The sequence below is a fragment of the Pongo abelii genome, chromosome 1, assembly GCF_028885655.2.
Source record: "Pongo abelii isolate AG06213 chromosome 1, NHGRI_mPonAbe1-v2.0_pri, whole genome shotgun sequence".
In the NCBI taxonomy this organism is placed as follows: domain Eukaryota; kingdom Metazoa; phylum Chordata; class Mammalia; order Primates; family Hominidae; genus Pongo; species Pongo abelii.
Window position 1 is genome coordinate 37431036 of NC_071985.2, and position 21249 is coordinate 37452284.

The 21249-nt window shown below is 36.9% G+C and overlaps 1 protein-coding gene across 2 annotated transcripts in view; it reads left to right on the top strand.

Moving 5' to 3' along the window:
• Positions 1–21249, top strand: part of INTS7 (integrator complex subunit 7) — a 99323-nt gene that overhangs the window by 19644 nt on the left and 58430 nt on the right. For both annotated transcript variants that reach the window (XM_024247761.3, XM_002809488.6), the window contains 4 exons: positions 688–825; positions 5035–5081; positions 9028–9227; positions 9710–9832. In XM_024247761.3, the coding sequence (XP_024103529.1) occupies positions 688–825; positions 5035–5081; positions 9028–9227; positions 9710–9832 (508 nt within the window). The remainder of the gene's footprint in view (positions 1–687; positions 826–5034; positions 5082–9027; positions 9228–9709; positions 9833–21249) is intronic.

Here is a 21249-nt window from a genome sequence, read left to right on the forward strand (position 1 = left end):
TTGTTTACTGCAGTGTTTTGCAGATTTCTAAAATTTATGCCTTTCTGCTGAAAGGATTTTTCAAACTGTCTGTAGTTCATATCGCAAACAATAGATTTTTTCCTTTCTAAATGTATAATTTTATTATAAAGTAGACTGTGTTTTCCAAGCTTTACCTTCTGCACCGTTGTTGATTCTGGTGTGAGCCCCAGGGGCGTCCTCAACCACTGCTTTCTTGATCTCGAGGACATTTGAAAATCATCATACCAATATTTACTGATGTGGGAAAAAAGATTGGGAGCTCTTACTTTTTTTTACTTTGTGTATCTGCTTACCAGCAAAAATGTTGTATTCTTAATGCTTTGCTGAAATGGACTTCTTTATGCAACATTGGAAAATTGATATTTTGATGCTTTAATAATTCAGAAGTTTCCTTCCTGGGCTGTTTGGTACCTGGGATGTACTTCAAGGTGATTGTTAAAAATTTTGCTTTTTAGATAAGCCATTTTAATTTTTCTGACGTATTGAAATATGTAAAAGCGTTTAAATTTTGAGTCATGGATTTCTAAAGTTGTGCTTTATTAACCGGAGTTACATGGAATTACCTACAAACTTTAGTTTTGATAATCTGGCTTTGCCTTGCCTCTTCCTTTTCTGACCTTGACTTTATTGTATGCCCAATCTTCTTGGGTTTCTCTGTTTCTGTAGGATGTTGGGAAGTCTGGCATCAATAATTCCTGAGAGGAAGAATGCTCATCATAGTATTCGTCAGAGTTTAGATTCACATGATAATGTAGAAGTTGAAGCTGCTGTTTTTGCTGCTGCAAACTTCTCTGCACAGTCAAAGTAAGCTTACAAAAGTACATCCCTTTTAGTAATTTGGCTTCCCAAGAAAAGTTTTTGAAGGAAAAACTGATCAACTTATATAAACACTAAGAGATACAGGAAAGTGTAAATGACAAGGTGTGTTTTCCAAGAAGGTTTACCTTATGTTGGGGAAACAAGACTTAAATTCATAAAATAGAAAATGTAAGTACAAATGTTGGCATTAATTGTGTAAATGAAATGAGTTTCCAGAAGGACAAGATCAGCATAGATTCGTTGGAGAAGGCTTCCCTGGGTAGCAGAAGCTTTGTTCACTGAGGAGCTTCTCCCAGAATGTATTTTACATATACATCTCCCAGAATGTATATTACATATACATCTGTAATACTAAATTGCTTACTTATTGTCTTCTAATGTTAATTTGTTTTGCATTAGAGCTGTCCACAGTTTGGCAAAGACAATAACTTGAATTAAAACCAATTTTAACCTATTCAGAATGTCATGTCCTACACTGTTGTTTTACAGAACAGTATTTTTGTTTTGGGCAGGAGGATTAAATGTTGACCATGGTTTTATTACTATGTTTGATTGGCTTCTCTTCTGTAAAAGAAAATACAATATCTCCCTGACTGACAGGAAAAGTAGCATTGCCTTCTGGGGTGCGTTTTGGTAATATGTATGAAAAGCCTTAAACAGGTACATACATCCCTTTGACCCAGGAAATTCACTTCTAGAATTTATCCTAAGATAACAGCAATATGTACTGATAATTATTTGTATGGATGCTAGTTGTAATGTTACTTGTAACAACAAAAGAAATGAGAAGCAACCTAAATTTCTGCCATTGAGCTTAGATAAAGTATGATCATACAATAGAATACGGTAACAACTTAAAACAAATGTTTTTAGGAACATATTTGGAAGCAGGTTACATAATAGGTTATGTAATATAACAGGTTTGTTTAAAAAAAAACCCTAATAGCTTATGTAATATAACAGATTTGTTTAAAAAAAAAAAAGCCCTAATATTTGTATTTATGCAATAGAAAAAAAGACTAGAAGGATATATATCAAAATCTTGTCTCTGAGTGGTAAGATGGTATATAATTTTTATTTTCTTTTTATAAATTTCTCTATATCTCTATATCTTGGCATGAACAAATTCCAGTTTTATAACCAGGTGAATGATAAATTTTTTTTAACATAAAAAAATAATATTTGCATACACTCCTCTTCAGCATTGTTTTTTTTTTTGAAATGGAGTTTTGCTCTTGTCATCCAGGCTGGAGTACAGTGGCGCAATCTCGGTTCACAGCAACCTCCGTCTCCCGGGTTCAAGTGATTCTTCTGCGTCAGCCTCCCAAGTAGCTGGGATTACAGGCGCCTGCCACCATGCCCAGCTAATTTTTGTATTTTTAATAGAGATGGTGTTTCAGCACGTTGGCCAGGCTGGTCTTGAACTCCTGACCTCAGGTGATCCATCTGCCTTGGCCTCCCAAAGTGCTAGAATTACAGGCGTGAGCCACTGTGCCTGGCCCCTTCAGCTATTCTTATCAAACCTTCAGAGTTCCAGGAATTCTTATTGAAAAAGTAGATAATAGAAAGCATATAATTTTTAATTTCACAGATCAAAATTAATAAATAGATGTAGCAGTAATTGATGATCAGATATACCTGAATAAGTACAGTTCCTATTTATGCCTTTGAAAATAAGCATTTTTTTCCTCATTGAGAGTCGTTGGTATTGAGAGGACTTTTAAAAATTTCAGTCACATGTCTCTTAACTATGGGGTTACATTCTGAGAAATGCATTGTTAGGCAATTTCATCGTTGTGCAAACATTGTAGAGGACTTACACAAATCTACATGGTATAACCTACTATACACCTAGGTTATAACCTGTTGCCTCTAGGCTGTAAACATCTATAGCATGTTTCTGTACTGAATACTGTAGGCAGTTGGAACACAGTGGTAAGTATATGTATATCTAAACATAGAAAAGGCGCAGTAAAAATATGGCGTAAAAGATAAAAATGGTATTCCTGTATAGGGCACTTACCATGAATGGAGCTTGCAGGACTGGAATTTGCTCTGGGTGATCAGTGAGTGAGTGGTAAATGAATGTGAAAGCCTAGGACATTACTGTATACTACTGTAGACTTCCTAAACACTGTACACTTAGGCTTCACTAAATTTATTTTTGAAGTTTTTCTTCCTTCAATAATAAATTAACCTTACCTTACTATAACTTTTTAACTTTGTAAAGTCTTAATTTCTTTTAACTTTTTGACTCTTTTATAATAAAACTTAGCTTAAAATACAAACATATAGCTGTATAAACATACGTTCTTTATATCTTTATTCTATAAGCTTTTTTAGTTAAAATTAAGACATAGCTGGGCACAGTGTCTCACGCCTGTAATTCCAGCTACTTGGGAGGCTGAGGCCGGGGTATTGCTTGAGCTCAGGAGTTCAAGACCAGCCTAGGTAACATAGGGGGACCCCTCAAAGAAAAGACACAGAGACACATACATTAACCTAGACCTGCACAGGGTCAGACATCAAGACATCTCTGGCCAATATGAATTTTTCAGCTCTGTTATAATCTCTTGAGGCCGCTGTCAATATGTGGTTTGTTGTTGACCAAAATGTTGTTATGCTGCACATGACTGTACTTTTATTGATTAGGAGTTGTGCCTAGAGAATAATTATCGTCTGATTACCACTGCCAAGGTGTCAGTGCTTCATAGTCTGTCAGATTAAATATGTACTTCCAGTGCTTCCAAAAATAGTTTTCTAAATTTAGTTTCTAAATTTGGATGATAAATTTGTAATTTAGTGATTAAATTTTGTATATGAGAATCACTTTTAGTTCAGTTTTTCTCTTGTGTTCTTATTAGAAGCTAATTTTATTTCACTCTGCATAATTACTGGTTTTGGAAAATGATTAAGACCAAGTAAGAGAAACAGCAAGATTTTTCACTTGTGGAAATGATGATTAAACATCTAAATTGGCAGTTTATGTAGAAACAGTTTTTAATATACCATGCTTCAGTATGATATACTTCTAATTTATTAAAAAATACCAAATGAGTCTCTGTCACCTAGGCTGGAATGCAGTGGCGCAATCATGGCTCACTGCAGCCTCGAACTCCTGGACTCAAGTGATCCTCTCACCTCAGCAATCCCAAATTGCTGGGATTACAGGTGTGAGCTACTGTGGCCAGCTGACAAGATTTATATTTTTGAAATCAGTGTTCATATCTTCTCCCAGAAATAATGACCTGGCTTGAGATCACATATCTCGGTCAGTACTGATGGATTTTTTTTCTAGTATCTGTATTGATCAGTTTTGGATATTAAATCAGAGTAACAAGCCAAACCAAATAAGACCTTTAGAATTTATTTAATCCTGTTCTTCCCCGCCCCCCCAATCTCCTACCATAACCATATTTGTTTTATTCTAAATTGCTAGTCCCTGGGTGGCAAAGCAGGAGTTACAAACTCAGATGCTTTCAGGGGCCAGGTGAACATTGTCAGTGAGAGCAGTGTCCCTTAGTGGCAACTGTGGTGAACTGAAGCACGTCCGCTCCATCTAAAGTGCCCCATGGCACCAGCCTATTGTTAACAGTGCAGGAATGGATGCCCAGTGCTCAGGTTTTTGGCAAAGGAGAGGGGATAATCTGAAAAACCAGATTATTCTATTTGGGCTCACTATATTTAAATGTTGACATTAAGAATTTTTAAAATGTTATTTTAACATTTTTAAAAATTCTAATGGATTTTTAAATTCTAAGTTGTTATAAGAAGTCTTTATATGGTTATTAAAGAAATACTTACTGAATATCCACCATGTTCAGATACTTTACTAAGTTCCAGAAATATAGGAATGAAAAAGGTCAGGCCCTGTTGTTATATAAACACAAAATAATTTCAGATGCTTGTTAGTGTTATGAAAAAATAACACTGTATGGTGATAATGGCCTAAGTGAGCTGCTTTAGAGCAGTGTTGGCATAGCCCATTTGGTTGCTGGAGTTTTTGTTTTAGTTGTGTTTCTTACCACCTCCCCTAACCCGAGCATCTGACCTTGGAATATTAGTTGCAGTTTGGAATATTGTATTTCTTCTGTGCTAACTGTGTTTTATTTCTTTTAAGTCCTTAGAAAATATAAGCATATGTAATTTTTTGGTTTTAAAGTTTTTTCTGTTCTCTGTTCTCTTTTTCCAAAGGGATTTTGCTGTAGGAATCTGTAACAAAATCAGTGAAATGATTCAAGGTATGTATTCTTCATTTAGTATTATGAAGTGACTTAATGAGATTTATAATAGTTGCTAACACTAATTAAGTACTTATTATTTGCTAGTCACCATACATTCAAATAATATTTATTAAGTATCTTTTATTTGCTGAAACTGTTCTAAATGCTGAGGATACAGGAATGAGCAAAACAAAGTCCTTACCCCCATCTAACCTACACTCTAGTCAGGGGTGGGGTGTGTGGGGATAGACAAATGTGCATATGACATTCTGGTGCTATGGTGAAAAAGTGAGAGAAGAAGGATGGAGAGTCTCAAAAGTAAGTTGTTGGTGGGGTGGGAGAAGGGACTTATCTATTTTATATATATTGATCAGAGAAGGGACTTTTTTGTATATATTGATCAGAGACGGTCTCTGATGAGGTGATACTTGAGTGAGACATGAAGGAGAGAAAGGAGTGAGCCATGCAGATATAGTCTTGCATTGCTTAACAATGGGGATCCTGTGTGAGAAATGGGTCCTTAGGCAGTTTTGTTGTTTGAACTTCATACAGTGTACTTACATAAACCTAAATGGTATAGCCTACTATACACTTAGGCTGTATGGTATAGCCTATTGCTCCTAGGCTCTAAGCCTATACAGCATGTACCTGTGCTGAATACCCATAGGCAATTGTAATAAAATGATTTGTATATCTGAGGTAGAAAAGGTAATATATTACACTGGTGTTACAATGACTACAGGGTCTATGAAGTTACTAGGAATTTTTCAGCTCCATTATTATAATCTTATGGGACCACTGTCTGTCATGTGGTCCATCATTCACCAAAGCATACTTATGGGGGGGCATGATTACTTTAGGGAAGACTGCTCTGTGTGAGAGAGGCTAATGTTATTAGGAGCTCTGGAACTCTCTGCTAATGTCCCTCCAGTGTCTTCCAGTTGCATTTAGAATCAAATCCAGATTCCTTACCATAGACTACAGAGCCCTGGTTTTCCAATCTCTTATACCATGAGTCATGTGTATTAACCCTATTTATCCTTATAACAGTCATTATGGGAGCCCAAGAGCTCCCATAGGGTTAATACATGTGTCATACCCCTATTTATCCTAACAGTCATAAAAGGGAACTCTTGGGCTACAGCATTGCATGACTCTAGAGAACACCAGTTTGTTTATATTCTTATAAAGAGCATTCCTTTGAATTGTGCAACGTGGCAGCCTTGGATAGGTAATACTATTATGTTCATTTTACAGGAAAGGAAATGGAGCCACACTAAAGCTGAATGATTGGTTCACAGTAAAAAAGCTGATAACTTACAGTTTGGCTTTGAGGCCCATGCTTTTAACCACTATGCTATTGTGCCTTTCTAAGGCATGAATTGCTTAGTGTAGTTATATTTTGCATGCATTTAAATTGTCCTTCAAATTAAAATTAAAGAGAACTTGCTCACTTGCATAAATAATAAAAATCACTTAAAGACCAAGATACAGTGAATGAGCTTTGTTGTGTTCCCCTTTATTCCTTTGTGTTTTTTCTTCCACCATTAGCAAAAGGGCTTTCCTGCAGAAAGGTATCCTTATGACATTAGAAGGAAGCATCACTTATTCATTGAGCAGGATTTTATCAATTGCCTGCTGCATCAGACAAGATCTCAGCAGGAAACAGGTGGCACATTTGAATTAAGATAACTCAAGGAAGGTGTAATAAAGAAACCATTCACAAAGGCATGGTCAGGGTGTACTATAGGGGATAATGTAGTTCTTGAGCCCGTAATAGCTTTTACCATACCTCTAAGGGTACAGGTTAAAGAGAGGTTACTAGAAAATTGGTATCATGTCAGGAGGGCCACTTTGAGAAACTAACCTCCAGGAGCACGATGTGACCCTGCAGTGAGAGAACCAGGGAATAAATACTCTGACCTCATTCTTCTCAGCAACTCCTGCTGGGCTCTCCATTGGTTAAACCCAAACAAAGGGTAGATAGCAAGGGAGTTGATGAAAGCTACACAGGTGAGCCTTCTAGGATGCTGGAGTATTCTGTGTATCTGATGGCAGTTATATGGGAATATACATATGTAGAAATACATTAGTCTGTACACTTAAGATTCATTACCTTATTGTTCCTTAAATTTTATCTTAAAAAAATCTAAGAGAACAGGAATTAGCAGGAGAGGCAGAGGAAAATACAGGAGTGTGGATGGAGGAAAAGTGGAGGAAAATTGGAACCCAAGATACAGAAATGAAAGAGGAGTTTAAAGAACAGAGAATCCTGACATTTGGTTTTAAGCCACTTGTGTTTCTGCCAAGTAAAATCTCCGAGCCTCCCTAAATCTTTAGTAAAGATGCCTGTAAACACAAAGATCCCTCTGAGTACTGGGTTGAGAGTAAACTTGGAGTGGAGGAAAGGGGGATATAAGAGTGGAGTCTGCCATGGGGAAAGGCCTAAGTAGGGAGAATACTTAGGAGACTTGCAATAATTTAGTCAAGAGATGGTAGTGGAAATGGATCGGCATGGTAACAACGGAGGTAGAACGAGTCAGTTTGGGTTTTATTTTGAAGATAGAACCAATAAGATTTGCTAATACATTTGGAAATGGGATGTGAGAGAATCCTTCTTTCACTAATTAAGAAAGACTCCAGGGTCTAAGGAGCTATAATGATGTCATTTACTGAGACAGGAATATTTTTGGAGGGGCAGTTGCAAGGTGAAGATCAGTTCTCTTTGGGCCTTATTAATAAAAAATGCTTCTGAGACCTCCTAGTGCAGATGACCAGAAGGTAATGAGATACATGCATCTGACATCCGGGGTAGGAGGACGGGTGGGTGGCCGCCTTTCACATTTAGCCGATAATGGAAACCATGGGATTATATCAGCTCACTCAGGGAAAGCACATAGAATGAGAAGAGAATTTATTACCAACCTATGGGAATATCAGAAATTAAAGCGTAGACAGACGAGGAGACTACAAAGGAGATTAAGAAGGAACAGCCAAAGAAAGAGGTCAGAAAACAGTAAGAGTAAAAGAGCCAAAGCCATTAGGAGAGAGTTTCAAAGATAGAATGGTCAGCAGTGTCAAGTGCATTCAGAACCTTAAGGAACAAAGTAATAACATGAGCATGAAGTGACCCTGCAGAGAGGAAAGCAGGGAGTACTCTGATCTCATTCTTTTCCCTCTGGCAAACCCAAGTAGAGGCCATCTAGCAAGGGAGTTTGTTGATGTAGGCAACTGTTGGACGTTGAAGTGCTGTCTTACGTTCATACCCACAATTATTTCACCATGGAAAAACCAGCAATATGCAGACTATAATTAGCTTGTGGCATGTATGTGGTATATTATGACTGAGAAATTTGTGTTCACCATGACCACAAAGCCATGCCATAGAAGAAAAGATTTGTTGGTTTCGCTCCACTGTTGACAGGAAAACGTGGATTAGGGTTAGTCTTCATGGATCCAGTTGTGTATGCAATAAGGAAAGGTATTTACTACACAAAGTTCAGGGGACTTCGAAAGTATTCTATACACAGTTTATTCACATCCTGATTCTGATTTAGTTGTTGAAGGAAATAATTAAAATCGTAAGTATAATCAGACTGTAGCCATCAAGTGTGTGTGTTTGTGTATATATATATGTATGTATATGTCTATGTATAATTTTTTTACTATGATAATGAGAGGAAATAGGCAGCAAATATGACTTTGCTTTCTACTGTGCTTTTTAAAGGCAGTTTTTATTATCAGCATGTAGTTTTATAATCATTTAAAAGTTAATGTCAACATAAATGCTTTGGAAAAAATATTGAATTTATCAATTGGTTCTAGTATAATCTTTAATGTTATAAATATATTAGTATACTGTGTTTTTCAAGTGCAATTTTGCTAATTGAGTCACAGCTTTTAAATCTGGAATATTATTAAGGATGATGACCACAAATATCTTGAGAATTCTTTTTGTGTCTAGGTTTAGCGACACCAGTAGACTTGAAGCTAAAATTGATACCCATTCTACAGCACATGCACCATGATGCAATCTTGGCTTCCAGTGCTCGTCAGCTTTTACAACAGCTGGTCACATCCTATCCGTCCACCAAAATGGTGATTGTGTCTTTGCACACTTTCACTCTGCTTGCAGCTTCATCTTTGGTTGATACACCTAAGCAGGTAATTTCAATTTTCTTTAAACTGCCTATTCTTTAAACTTACATATTAAATATATGATTAGAAATAACAAAGTGGCCCACGAGTCTTGAGGACATTAAGGTTCTTTTCTCTAATAAAGGTCAGATTAATTTGCTTTTGCTTGCTTTTTTATTCTCTCTGTTCACAGTACTGATTGTTGGGAGCCCTTGAGGATAATGAGATGTTATGGGGTACATGGCTGGGTATGAAGTTGGCCGTATAAAAAAAAAAAAGAAAGGATTGAGTATCTGTTAAATGCCAGGGCCTGTGCTAAAACTTTAAAGTTAAATGGTAGTATTTTACAAACATGGAGAAAGAGGCCCAAATGTGGGCACGTAGCTAATGAGTGACAGGGCTCTGATTTGAAGTGAGTCCTGTCCCTTTGTAAGTTTCACTAAACTACACTGCATTTCTAATGATCATTTCAGTTACAGTATTTATGGAGTGACTTATTTCCTTTATAGATTCAGCTTCTGTTGCAGTATTTGAAGAATGATCCCAGGAAGGCAGTAAAGAGACTTGCTATTCAAGATCTGAAATTACTTGCTAATAAAACACCACATACTTGGAGTAGGGAGAATATTCAGGTATGTAGAACTTGTAACATTTTATATAGAAAAAATAATATAACATAATAAAATGTTTTGCATTTTTATATTGTCTTTGTCATCTTCTACGTGGTTGAATATGAAAAACTTCTAAAAGCGTTGTTGATGTTTGTGGCAGTTATTTTATAAGTGGCACAATAAATACATGAAACTTCTATACTTCAATGTTTGTTTTAGTCAGTGAAACTTGCCACTCAGTTGCTTGTTCATTTTCCCATAGCGGCACTAAGGCTAATTGAGAAGCCCAATTACATTGGTTTGGTTTTTTTATTCTTGTATTTTTCAGTCAATGTGGGGAGAAAAATTTAGGGGCTGACTGTTATCTGTAATGGAGGTAGGGCTGGATGGGCAACTTGGGAAGTATATTTCTCTCTTCCTGGAGAGCCGAAGACATTCTTAAGTCTTCTTTTGTAAACAGAAGAGCAGATCTCACTCTTTAGACTTTTAATGTGACATCTTTGACACCATCTGTTACCATCTGTTAGGTTAAATTAATATGTTATGTTTATTTTTTTCTCAAAATAGAATCCTGTTTGTTTACCCATTACCAATAGAGATACACCATTTTGCAAATAATGCTATTTAAAATGGAACGGAAGTTTTTATCTCTTAGCATCATCATGACTCCAGTGGATTAAAAATCTTTGAATTTCAGATTATTAAAACTAAACTGCTGTTTGTTTTTCTGTTTGTTTGTTTGCTGTTTTCTAAACATCTTTTAATTTACTATATTATGATTTGATAGTCACAGATATCCCAAGATAAGGGCAGTTGTTAAATCTGCATTTAATAGATAAGCAGTTAGGGTTCAGAGAGATTTAATATGCTTAAGAGAGCGTCTTAAGAGAAGTAAATTAAGAATTTAATAAAGAGAGCTTCTGTCCTCTGATCCCTAGTCTTACTGCTTTTTCTACTAAATAATGCTATCTTTCCAAGAAGAGAATGTGCCCAGCCACTTTAGTCATTTTAGAGAATTTGTACAAAGAACTAAACCCAGTTATTTAGAAAGATCAGTGAGAAGCACAGTATTATTCCTTCTCATTTTTTTCTTATTGTGAGATAGATCATACATACAGAAAAGTATGTAAAATATATAAATAGTTTAAATACCTTTAAGTGAGAAAAGTATGTAAAATGTATAAATAGTTTAAATACTTTTAAGCGAAAACCCATGCAACTACCATCCAGCTAGAAATAGAACATTACAGGATCACAGAACCCTGCCTCCTTCCCTTGCGTGGTCCTTCCTGGTTGAAACTTTACACCTTCCAAAAGCAAACCACTATTTTGACTTTCATGATAATAATTTCTTTGCTCTTCTTTTATCTTCTTCACATGTCTTCTTAAAGAATACTGTTTAGCTTTGTTTTTGTTTCTTTTGCTCAGCATTACACTGGTGAGACTCATCCATGTCTTTCCCCTTTAATTGTAATGTATCCCATTGTATGAATGTATCACAGTTTATTTGCTCTCGATGGGTTATTTCCAGCATGGGCCTATTGCAAACAGTGCAGAACATTCTTCTGTTTGTCTCCCAGTGCACACATGCAAATTTCTTTAGAGTGTATACCTAGGAATGAAATTTCTGACTTATAGAAAATGCGTATCTTCAGTTTTAACAGATGATGTCAAACTATTTTCCAAAGTCAATGAACTAGTTTACATTCCTGCTATGTATGAGGGCGTCCATTGATCACATCCTTACCAACACATAGAATTATCAGACTTACATTTTTTACCAGTTTAGAAGTTGTACTTTTTATGTGTAGCTCCTTGATTATTAAAGAAATTGAACACCTTTTTAATATGTTTATTGACCATTTGGATTTTCTCTTATGACATGGCTATTCAGGTCTCTTGCCTATTTTTCTGTTGATTTGTAGTTATTTTTTATGTATTTGGAATACTCATACTTTGTTGGTCCTTGACAATTCTATATAAATTTCAGAATCAGCTTGTCAAATTTAACAGTTTGATTGGGATTACACTGAATATAAAGATTAGTTTGTAAGAAATTGGTAACTTTATAATATTGTCTTCCAGTGCATGAACATGTTCTATCTTTCCACTTATTTTAGGTCCCTTTAATGTGTCTCTTGCTCTAGTCTATTTCATCTGATATTAATATCACTACTTTAGTTTTCTTTTACATATGTTGACATGATAGGTTGTTTACCATCTTTTTAGTTTCAATCCTTATATATCTTTATGTTTCACATGTTTCTTATAAACAGCATTTAATTGGAAGGGAGGTTTTTTGGGTTTTTTTGAGACAGAATTTTGCTCTGTCACCCAGGCTGGAGTGCAGTGGTGCAGTCTTGGCTTACTGCAACCTCTGCCTCCAGGATTCAAGCCATCCTCCCACCTCAACTTCCCAAGCAGCTGGGACTACAGGCATGTGCCACCACACCCAGCTAATTTTTGTATTTTTAGTAGAGATCATCATCATGTTGCTCAGGCTGATCCTGAACTCTTGACCTCAAGCAATCCACCCGCCTCAGCCTCCGAAAGTGCTGAGATTACAGGTGTGAGCCACCATGCCTGGCCTAATTGGATTATTTTTAATCCAGCCTGGCAGTCTTTTTCATTTTCAGATGGAACATTTGATTCATCTGATTTACTGTGATTTGTCACACATTTGAGTTTAAATCTACCATTTTATTTTGTGTTTTCTCTCTTTCTCGCCTTGTTCCTTTTCACTCTTTGGAGGAGAGGGGAGTTTCTTTCTGTATTGATTATTTTTGATATCTTACCATTCCATTTGACTTGACTAGTCTGGAAGTATACAGTCTTGTTAAATATTCTTTTAGTTGTTATCCTAGAAATGATAATATAATTCATAGTCATTTTTATCAGTCTAAAGTTAATTCTGCTAAAAGTCCTTTGAACACATTTGAATGCCATTTTCATCACTCTACACTTTTATGTATTATTGTCTTGTCTAATTAAAATACAAGTTAAATAAAATACAATTAAACTATTTTTTCTTATACAGTTTTGTTATCGTTTAGGAAATTCATTGTTCATTTGCACCTTCCACTGTCTTTGCTCTTCTTGCATCTCAGCTATTTCCTAGTTACTTTTCCTTCTGCCTTCGAAAGGTCCTTGAGTGAGAGTCTGTGGTGGTAAACCCTCTCAATATTTGCTTGCCTGAAAATGCTTTCATTTTGTCCTCAATCTTGAAAGATGCTTTCTTGGGATAGAATTCCCAGGGCATTGAGGATACCATTCTGCTGTCTACTGGTTTTCTTTATTGCCACTGAAAAATAGTAATACTCTTTGGAGGGTTTTTTTTTTTTTTTTTTTTTTGCTTTAAAATTGTTCTCTTTGACTTGATTTTCTGTAGTTTCACTATGAAATGTCTAGTTGTGAATTTCTTTTTAAACTGTCTGACTATGTTTGATTTCTTGAATCAGAAGATTGGTGTCTTTCAGCAATTCTGGGAAATTGTTACTTGTAATTTCTTCAGATATTGCCACTGTCTCTTTTTCTCACCTTTTCTTCTGGACCTCCTATTAAATGTATGATAACCCTTCTCCCGTTAATCCCTCATGTTCCTTATCTTGTTTTCTATTTTCTATCTCTTTGTGCTGAGTTCTCGGTAATTTCTTCTTATATATGTTTTAGTTCAATAATTATTTTTTCAGTTTATCTAAAGTCTGCAGATTTGTCTCTGCTCTCTATTTCTATACCCTTTTTCCTTGTATACCTGATTGTTTTTCACTTTGAACTACTCATTATTCTTGGAGAAGTATGTGTGGGAATTCTTTGAGGCTCAGACCAAAAAGTACATTCCTGTAGAGATTTGCATTTGCTTCTGCTAGGCAGAGACGTCAGACAGTGATAAATGCTGCCAAGAAAACTTAGGAAGAAGATTAGTGAATATGGAAGGTGGAGGTTGCAGTTTTAAGTAGGCTGGTTAGGGAAACCCTCACTGTGAATTTGACATTTGTGCAAAGACCTAAAGAAGGGAATGTCAATTTTGTGGGCCCCTGAAGAAAGGGTATTATCAGTAGGAGAAAAGCCAAAAGGCCCTGAAGTGAGAACATTCATGAGTGTGAGGTCAGTGTGACTGTTAATAGGGGAGATTAGTAGGAGGTGATGTTAGGTGATGGTAGGGAAGAATAGGCATTTAGGGCCTTTGAGTCCTTCTTAAGGACTTTAGCTTTTTACTCTACATGAGATAGATTGCCTCTGGAAGATTCTGATTAGAGGACATTATCTGACTTAAGTTCTAAAAGATTATCTCTGGCTTAGCTATATTGAGACTAGGTTGTAGGGGCCCAAAGGCAGAAGCCGGGAGAACATTTAAGAGGCAATTACAAATAATCGAATTAGAAAATATGTGGTTACCTGAACCAAGGTAGTTGGGGTGGTAGTGAGAAGTGGTAATAGTTTGGATATATTTTAAAGGCTAGAGCTGATGGATTTCCTGGCATGGTGTAGAGAAAGAAAGGTGGCTCTAAGCTTTTTACCATCAACAAATGCAATTATCATTTACTTGGAATAGGCAAGACTCTAGGAGACTCATTTCTTGAAGATCAAGAGTTTACTTCTGAGTATATAAACTGTAAAATGTCAGACATCCAGGTGGAGATGTCAAGGACATATGCCTGGAGTTTAGTGGACAGATCCAGCTGAGGTTATAAATATGAGAGTTATCAGTTTATAGATGGTATTTGAAGCCATGAGACTGGATGACTCAACTAGGGAGACAATATGGCTAGAGAAGATTTAGGGAACGATGAACTGAGAAACAACCAGCAAAGGGGCCTGAAAAGGAGTGGCCAGTGATACATAAGTCAGAATAGTATTTTATAGGGAGAAGACCTTGATCTACCATGAGAGCTACTGCAGCCATATTCGCCAAGATAAGGACTGATAGTTCACCTTTGTGTTTGGCAATATGAAGTCATTGATAACCTTAAGAGAGCAATTTTGCTGCAACATTGTGGGTAAAAGACTGACTAGAGTGGATTCTGCAGAAAAACAGGAGGGAGATTTAAGGCAGTGAATGTACGTTGGTCCCTCAGTATCCGCTGGAGATTGGTTCCAGGACCGACCCTTCTCTAGATTACTTATAATACCTAATACAATGTAATCTTAAGTAAATAGTTGTATTATGTTGTTTTTTTATTTGTATTATTCTTTTTTTTTTATTATTTCGAATACTTTCAATCTGGAGTTGGTTGAATCAGTGGATGCAGACCCATGAATATTGAGTACCTACTGTAGAAAACGTTTTAAAAGGAATTCTGGGCCGGGCGTGGTGGCTCAAGCTTGTAATCCCAGCACTTTGGGAAGCCAAGGTGGGTAGAGTTCAAGACCAGGCTGACCAACATGGAGAAACCTCGTCTCCACTAAAAGTACAAAATTAGCTGGGCGTGATGGTGCATGCCTGTAATCCCAGCTACTTTGGGAGGCTGAGGCAGGAGAATCGCTTGAATCTGGGAAGCGGAGGTTGCAGTGAGCCTAGATCGCGCCATTGCATTCCAGCCTGGCAACAGGAGCAAAACTCTGTCTCAAAAAAAAAAAAAAAAAGGAATTCTGCTCTCAAGGGAGCAGAGAAATGATATGGTATTGATAAAGGGTATTCTGTTTGTTTGTTTTTATCCTGGGAGGATTAAACTTTTTTTTTATTGATGGAAATGACCTGGTAGAGGGGAAGAATTGCAACAGCAATGGCCTTGAGTGGATGAGACTGGAAGGGATCCAGTGTAGAAGTAGATAGGCTTTCTCTAGTTCTCATAGAATAGGAATGAAGACCTTAAGAAGCCTAATGTAGGTGAATGAGTAGGTATTATGGTAAAAAGTTATAGAAAATCTCTTGTGATGAATTTTTTTGGGTTTTGTTTTGTTAGATAATTAGGAAACATGGTCATTAGGTATGGTTAAAAATGGAGGAGGCAAAGAGAAAGGTTTTAAGGAAACACAGAAATTCAAATAAACTAGGGAAATAGAGGATTGCCAGGTAAGATATTTGAATAAAGCAATATATAATGTGGTGTCTGGCACATACAAATAAATGCTTTTTTAAGGGTAGCTGTAAGTTATATTAAAGGTAAGTTTATTCTTTAGTTTTTCCTTTTTGAATACTTTGACAGATTGTAGGGTTGGGGTTGTGCTGTCTTAATAAAATGAACTGGGAAGTTTCTCTTTCTATACTCTGGAATGGTTAAGAACTGTAACAGAATTTTCTGTTTCTGAAGGTATAACTTTAAAAGTACCACAAATTTATCTGAATCTAGAACTTTTTCCAGCGGTAGTTGTTTGGAGAACATTTCCAATCACTACATGTTATTGTCCTGTCAGTTTTTTACCTCTTCTGGAATCAGTTTTGGTCATTTGTTTCCCATTTAATTTACTTCTCAAATTCATTAGTATCAGCATAAAGAGTCTTTATAACTTCTAGTATCTTTGATTTAAAAAATTTTTTTATCTTGTACATTTGTGTTTATATCCCTTTTTCCTTTTTCTTCTTTCTTTCTTTCTTTCTTTTTTTCTTTGAGACAGAGTCTCACTGTGTTGCCCAGGCTGGAGTGCAGTGGCACAATCTCGGCCCACTGCAACCTCTGCCTCCGGGGTTCAAGCGATTCTCCTGCCTCAGCCTCTCAAGTAGCTGGGATTACAGGCATGAGCCACCCTGCTTGGCTAATTTTTGTATTTTTAGTAGAGACAGGGTTTCACCCTGTTGGCCAGGCTGGTTTTGAACTCCTGACCTCAGGTGATCCACCCGCCTCGGCCTCCCTAAAGTGCTAGGATTACAGGCACGAGCCACCACGCCCGGCCTATGTATACCCTTTTTCTTGATTAGACTTGCCAGAAGCTTTGCTTTCTTATCTTTTTCAAGTGCTTGGTACATTCATTTTTATTTTTCTTGTTTAATAATGAAAGCAGTTAAGACCATTAATTTGCTTCTTGGTACAGATTGACCGCATTTCGTAAATTATGTCTTGTTCTCATTGCCATTAGTTTGAAATGCATTTTTTAAAAAGCCAGATTTATTGTGGTATAATTTATTTACAGAAACTTTTCTAGGTATGCAGTTGGATGAGTTTTTACAAATGTACAAAACCACCACCACAATTGAGATACAGAACATTTTCATTACCCCCATAAGTTTCTGCAGGTCCCTCTGTAGTCAGTCCTTTCCCCAACCCCTGACAACTACCAGTCTGATTTCTGTTGCTGTGATTTTGCCTTTCCAGGATATAAATAGAATCATATGGTATGTGGCCTTTTGGATATGGCTTCTTTCACTTACCATAATACTTTTAATATTTATCCATGTTATTGCATGTAGCAGTAGTTCATTCCTTTTTATTGCTGAGCAGTATTCAGATATATGGGCATACAACAATTTGTTTGTCTGTTCACAAGTTGACAGACATTTGGATTGTTTCTGGGTTTTTGGCCATTATGAATAAAGCTGCAATCATACACGGTTTTGTGTGACATCTCTTGGGTAAATACCTAGAAATGGAGTTGCTGGGTTGTGTGGTAAACACTTATTCTGTTTAACTTTGTAAGAAACTGCCAAACCGTTTTCCAAAATTGCAATACCATTTTACTTACCCACCAGCCATATATAAGAGTTCTAGTTCTGTATCCTTGCCAGCACTTTGTGTTGTATGGTTTTGTAATAGGTGTGTAGTGGTATCTCATCATGGTTTTGTTTTGCTCTTTCCTAATGGCTAATGATGTTGAGCATCTTACAGGCTTATTTGTCATCTGTATCTTCAGTGAAGTGCCTATTCTAATATTTTATTCTTTTTTTATTAGGTTTTTTGTCTTTTTGTTATTGTTATTTATATATTCTTGATATTAATCCTTTATCAGATGTATGTTTTACAAATATTTCCTCTCAATATGTATCTTTAGTATCTGTCTTTTAAAAAGAAGTTTTAAGTTTTGATAAAATCTATCTAGTTTATTAATGTTTTTTTTCTTTTATAGGTTGTATTTTATCTAAGAAGTCTGCCTAATCCAAAATCACAAAAGTTTTCTCCTAAAAGTTTTATAGTTTAAGTTTTATATATAGCCCTGTGTGATCCATTTTGAGTTGACTTTTGTGTATGGTACAAGGTAGGCATCAAGGTGCTTTGGATAGCCAGTTGTGGCACCATTTTGTGGGGAAAACTTTTCTTTCCCCATTGAATTACTTTAGCATCTTTGTTGAAAATCAGTTGACCATATCTGTATGGATTTATTTCTAAATTCTATTCTGTTCTATTGGTCTGTGCAAATAATACACTGTCTTGATTACCATCGTTTTATGGCAACTCTTGGAATCAGATAGTGTGAGTCCCCTACCCCTTTGTATTTCTTTTTCAGAATTGTCACGCTGGGTGGGATGTGGTGGCTCATGCCTATAATCCCAGCGCTTTTAAGAGGCCAAGGTGAGAGGATCACTTGAGGTGAGGAGTTTAAGAGTAGCCTGGGCAACATAGTGAGACCCTGTCTCTACAAAAAAAAATAATTTTAAAAATCAGCTAGGCGTAGTGGTATATACTTAACAGTCCTAGCTACTTGGGAGACTGAGCTGGCGGGATCGCTTGAGGCCAAGAGTTCAAATTTGGCTGTTCTAGGTCTACTGCCTTTCCATGTAAAATTTAGAATCAGTTTGTAAATTTCTACCAAAAAAAGGCTGCTGGGATTTTTGTTGGTCTTTACATCTAAAGATCAATTTGGGACGAATTGACATCTTAATAGTATTATGGGTTTTTTTGTTTTTTTTTTTTTGAGTTAGAGTTTTGCTCTGTCACCAGGGCTGGAGTACAGTGGCGTGATCTCAGCTTACTGCAGCCTCCATCTCCCAGGTTCAAGCGATTCTCCTGCCTCAGCCTCCCAAGTAGCTGGGATTACAGGTGTGCACCATCACCCCCAGCTAATTTTTGTATTTTTAGTAGAGACGGGGTTTCACCATGTTGACCACGCTGGTCTCAGACTCCTGATCTCAAGTGATCTGCCTGTCTCAGCCTCCGAAAGTGCCGGGATTATAGGTGAGAGCCACTGTGCCTGGCCAATAGTATTGTGTTTTTTTGATCCATGAATATGGTACATCTCTCCCTTTTTTTTTTTTTTTCTGTTTGGAGATAGGTTTCACTCTGTTGCCCAGGCTGGAGTGCAATGGTGTGCAATCATGATTCACTGCAGCCTCAGGTGATCTCCCAACTCAGCCTCCTGAGTAGATGGGACTACAGGTACACGCCACCACACCTGTCTAATTTTTGTATTGGTGGTATTTTGCCACATTGCCCAGGCTGGTTTCAAACTCCTGGTCTCAAATGATTTGCGCACGTCAGCCTCTCAAAGTGCTGGGATTCCAGGCATGAGCCACTGCACCTGGCCTATCTCTCTCTTTTTTTTTTTCAGCTCTTCTTCAGTTTCTCATCAGTGGTATTTTTGTTTTGTTTTGTTTTTTCCATAGGTTTTTGGGGAGCAGGTGGTGTTTGGTTACATGAGTAAGTTCTTTGGTGGTGATTTGTGAGATTTTAGTGTACCCATGACCCAAGCACTATACACTGTACCCAATTTGTAGTCTTTTATCCCTCATCTTATCAGTGGTTTTTATTTTTATTTATTTATTGAGGCAGGGTCTCACTCCAGTGCCCAGGCTGGAGTGCAGTGGTGCGATCACGGCTCTTTGCAGTCTTGACCCCCCAGGCTTAAGCGATCCTCATGCTTCAACCTACCAAGGAGCTGAAACCACAGGTGCACACCAACGCCCAGCCAATTTTTGTATTTTTTTTGTAGAGATGAGATCTCGCTATTTTGTCCAAGCTGGTCTCAAACTCCTGGGCTCAAGGAGTCTGCCTGCCTCGACCTCCCAAAGTGCTGGGGTTATAGGTGTGTACCACTGTGCCAGGCCACATGGATGGTTTTTAGTTCAGCATACAAATCTTGCACATATTTTGTTAGATACATTCCTAAATATTTCATGGTCTTAATGCTACTGTAAATGATTTTTTTTAAATATCCATGAGAGCAATTTTTATTTCTTCTTTGACCATGGCATTAGTTTAATGTTTTCTGCTTTTGAAGTGATTAGTTTTCCATATTTGTTGGTGGAATTTTTGTTGTTGCTTTTTGTTATTCTTAAAGTTTATTTGTGGCCCATTGTAGGATCACTTTTTGTAAACAGTTCAGGGGTTTGAAAAGAAGACTTTTTTTTGTTTGTTTTGCTTTGTTTTTGAGATGGAGTTTTCCTCTGTTGCCCAGGCTGGAGTGCAGTCGTGCTATCTCAATTCACCTCAGCCTCCGCGCCCTGGGTTCAAGTGATTCTCCTGTCTCAGCCTCATGAGTAGCTGGGATTACAGGTGCCCACCACCATGCCTGGCTAATTTTTATATTTTTAGTAGAGATGGGGTTTTGCCGGGGTCACCAGGCTGGTCTTGAACTCCCAATCTCAAGTGATCCACCCACCTCGGCCTTCCAAAGTGCTGGGATTACAGGGGTGAGCCACTGCACCCGGCCAGAAGACATATTTTCTATAAGCTCTGTTGACTCTTATTTTATTGGTGATATTACTTAGGTATACTGTATCTTAAATTAGTTTTTTTCTCTTGTCAGTGTGTGAAATTTTGATAGTCTTTAGTTTCTCACTCCAGTTTATATTTTCCTTAGTTCATTTGGGCTGCTGTAGCAATACCATAACCTGTGTTGCTTATAAGTAACAAAAATTTATTTTGGACATTTCTGGAAGCTGGGAAGTCTAAAATCATGACTCCAGCAGATTCAGTGTCTGGTGAGGGCCCACTTTCTGTCTTCTTGCTTTGGCCCTCACATGGTGGAAGGGGTGACCACACTCCCTTGTGCTTCTTCTGTAAGGGTACTTATCCCATTCATGAGGGCTCCTTCCCTATGGCCTAATCACCTCTCAAAGTCCCGACCTCCTAATTCCATCAACTTGGGGGTTAGGATTTCAGCATAGGAATTTTGGGGGAGACACAAATATTCAGACCACAGCAATATCTAACCATTTCAATTAAAAAATATTAGGGCTGTCTTACTCCATAGAGAGTTTTATCTGCATAAAAGAATCTTGTGTTCTATTTGCAGCCTTGGCCTCATTCATTTTGTTAATATTGCCACTTGCTTGTTTTTCTTTGCATGTATCTTTTAAGTCTTTGCCAATTTTATTATCCGTTTAACCTTTCTCTGTCATCTAGGTATGATCATTATAGTTAGATTTACCTCTTTTGATGCTGAAGTTATTGCTGTCAGGTAAAATAAAGAAAAAACAATTTACCTCTTTTGACTTAATTCGAGTCTTTAAAAATATGTACCATAACTTGTTTACATTTATTGGTATAACAAGTTTTTTACTTATTTCTTCCATCATTATTTTATGCTGTCTGTAATGCTTTCTGTTTCCTTTGTCCCATTGCTTTTAT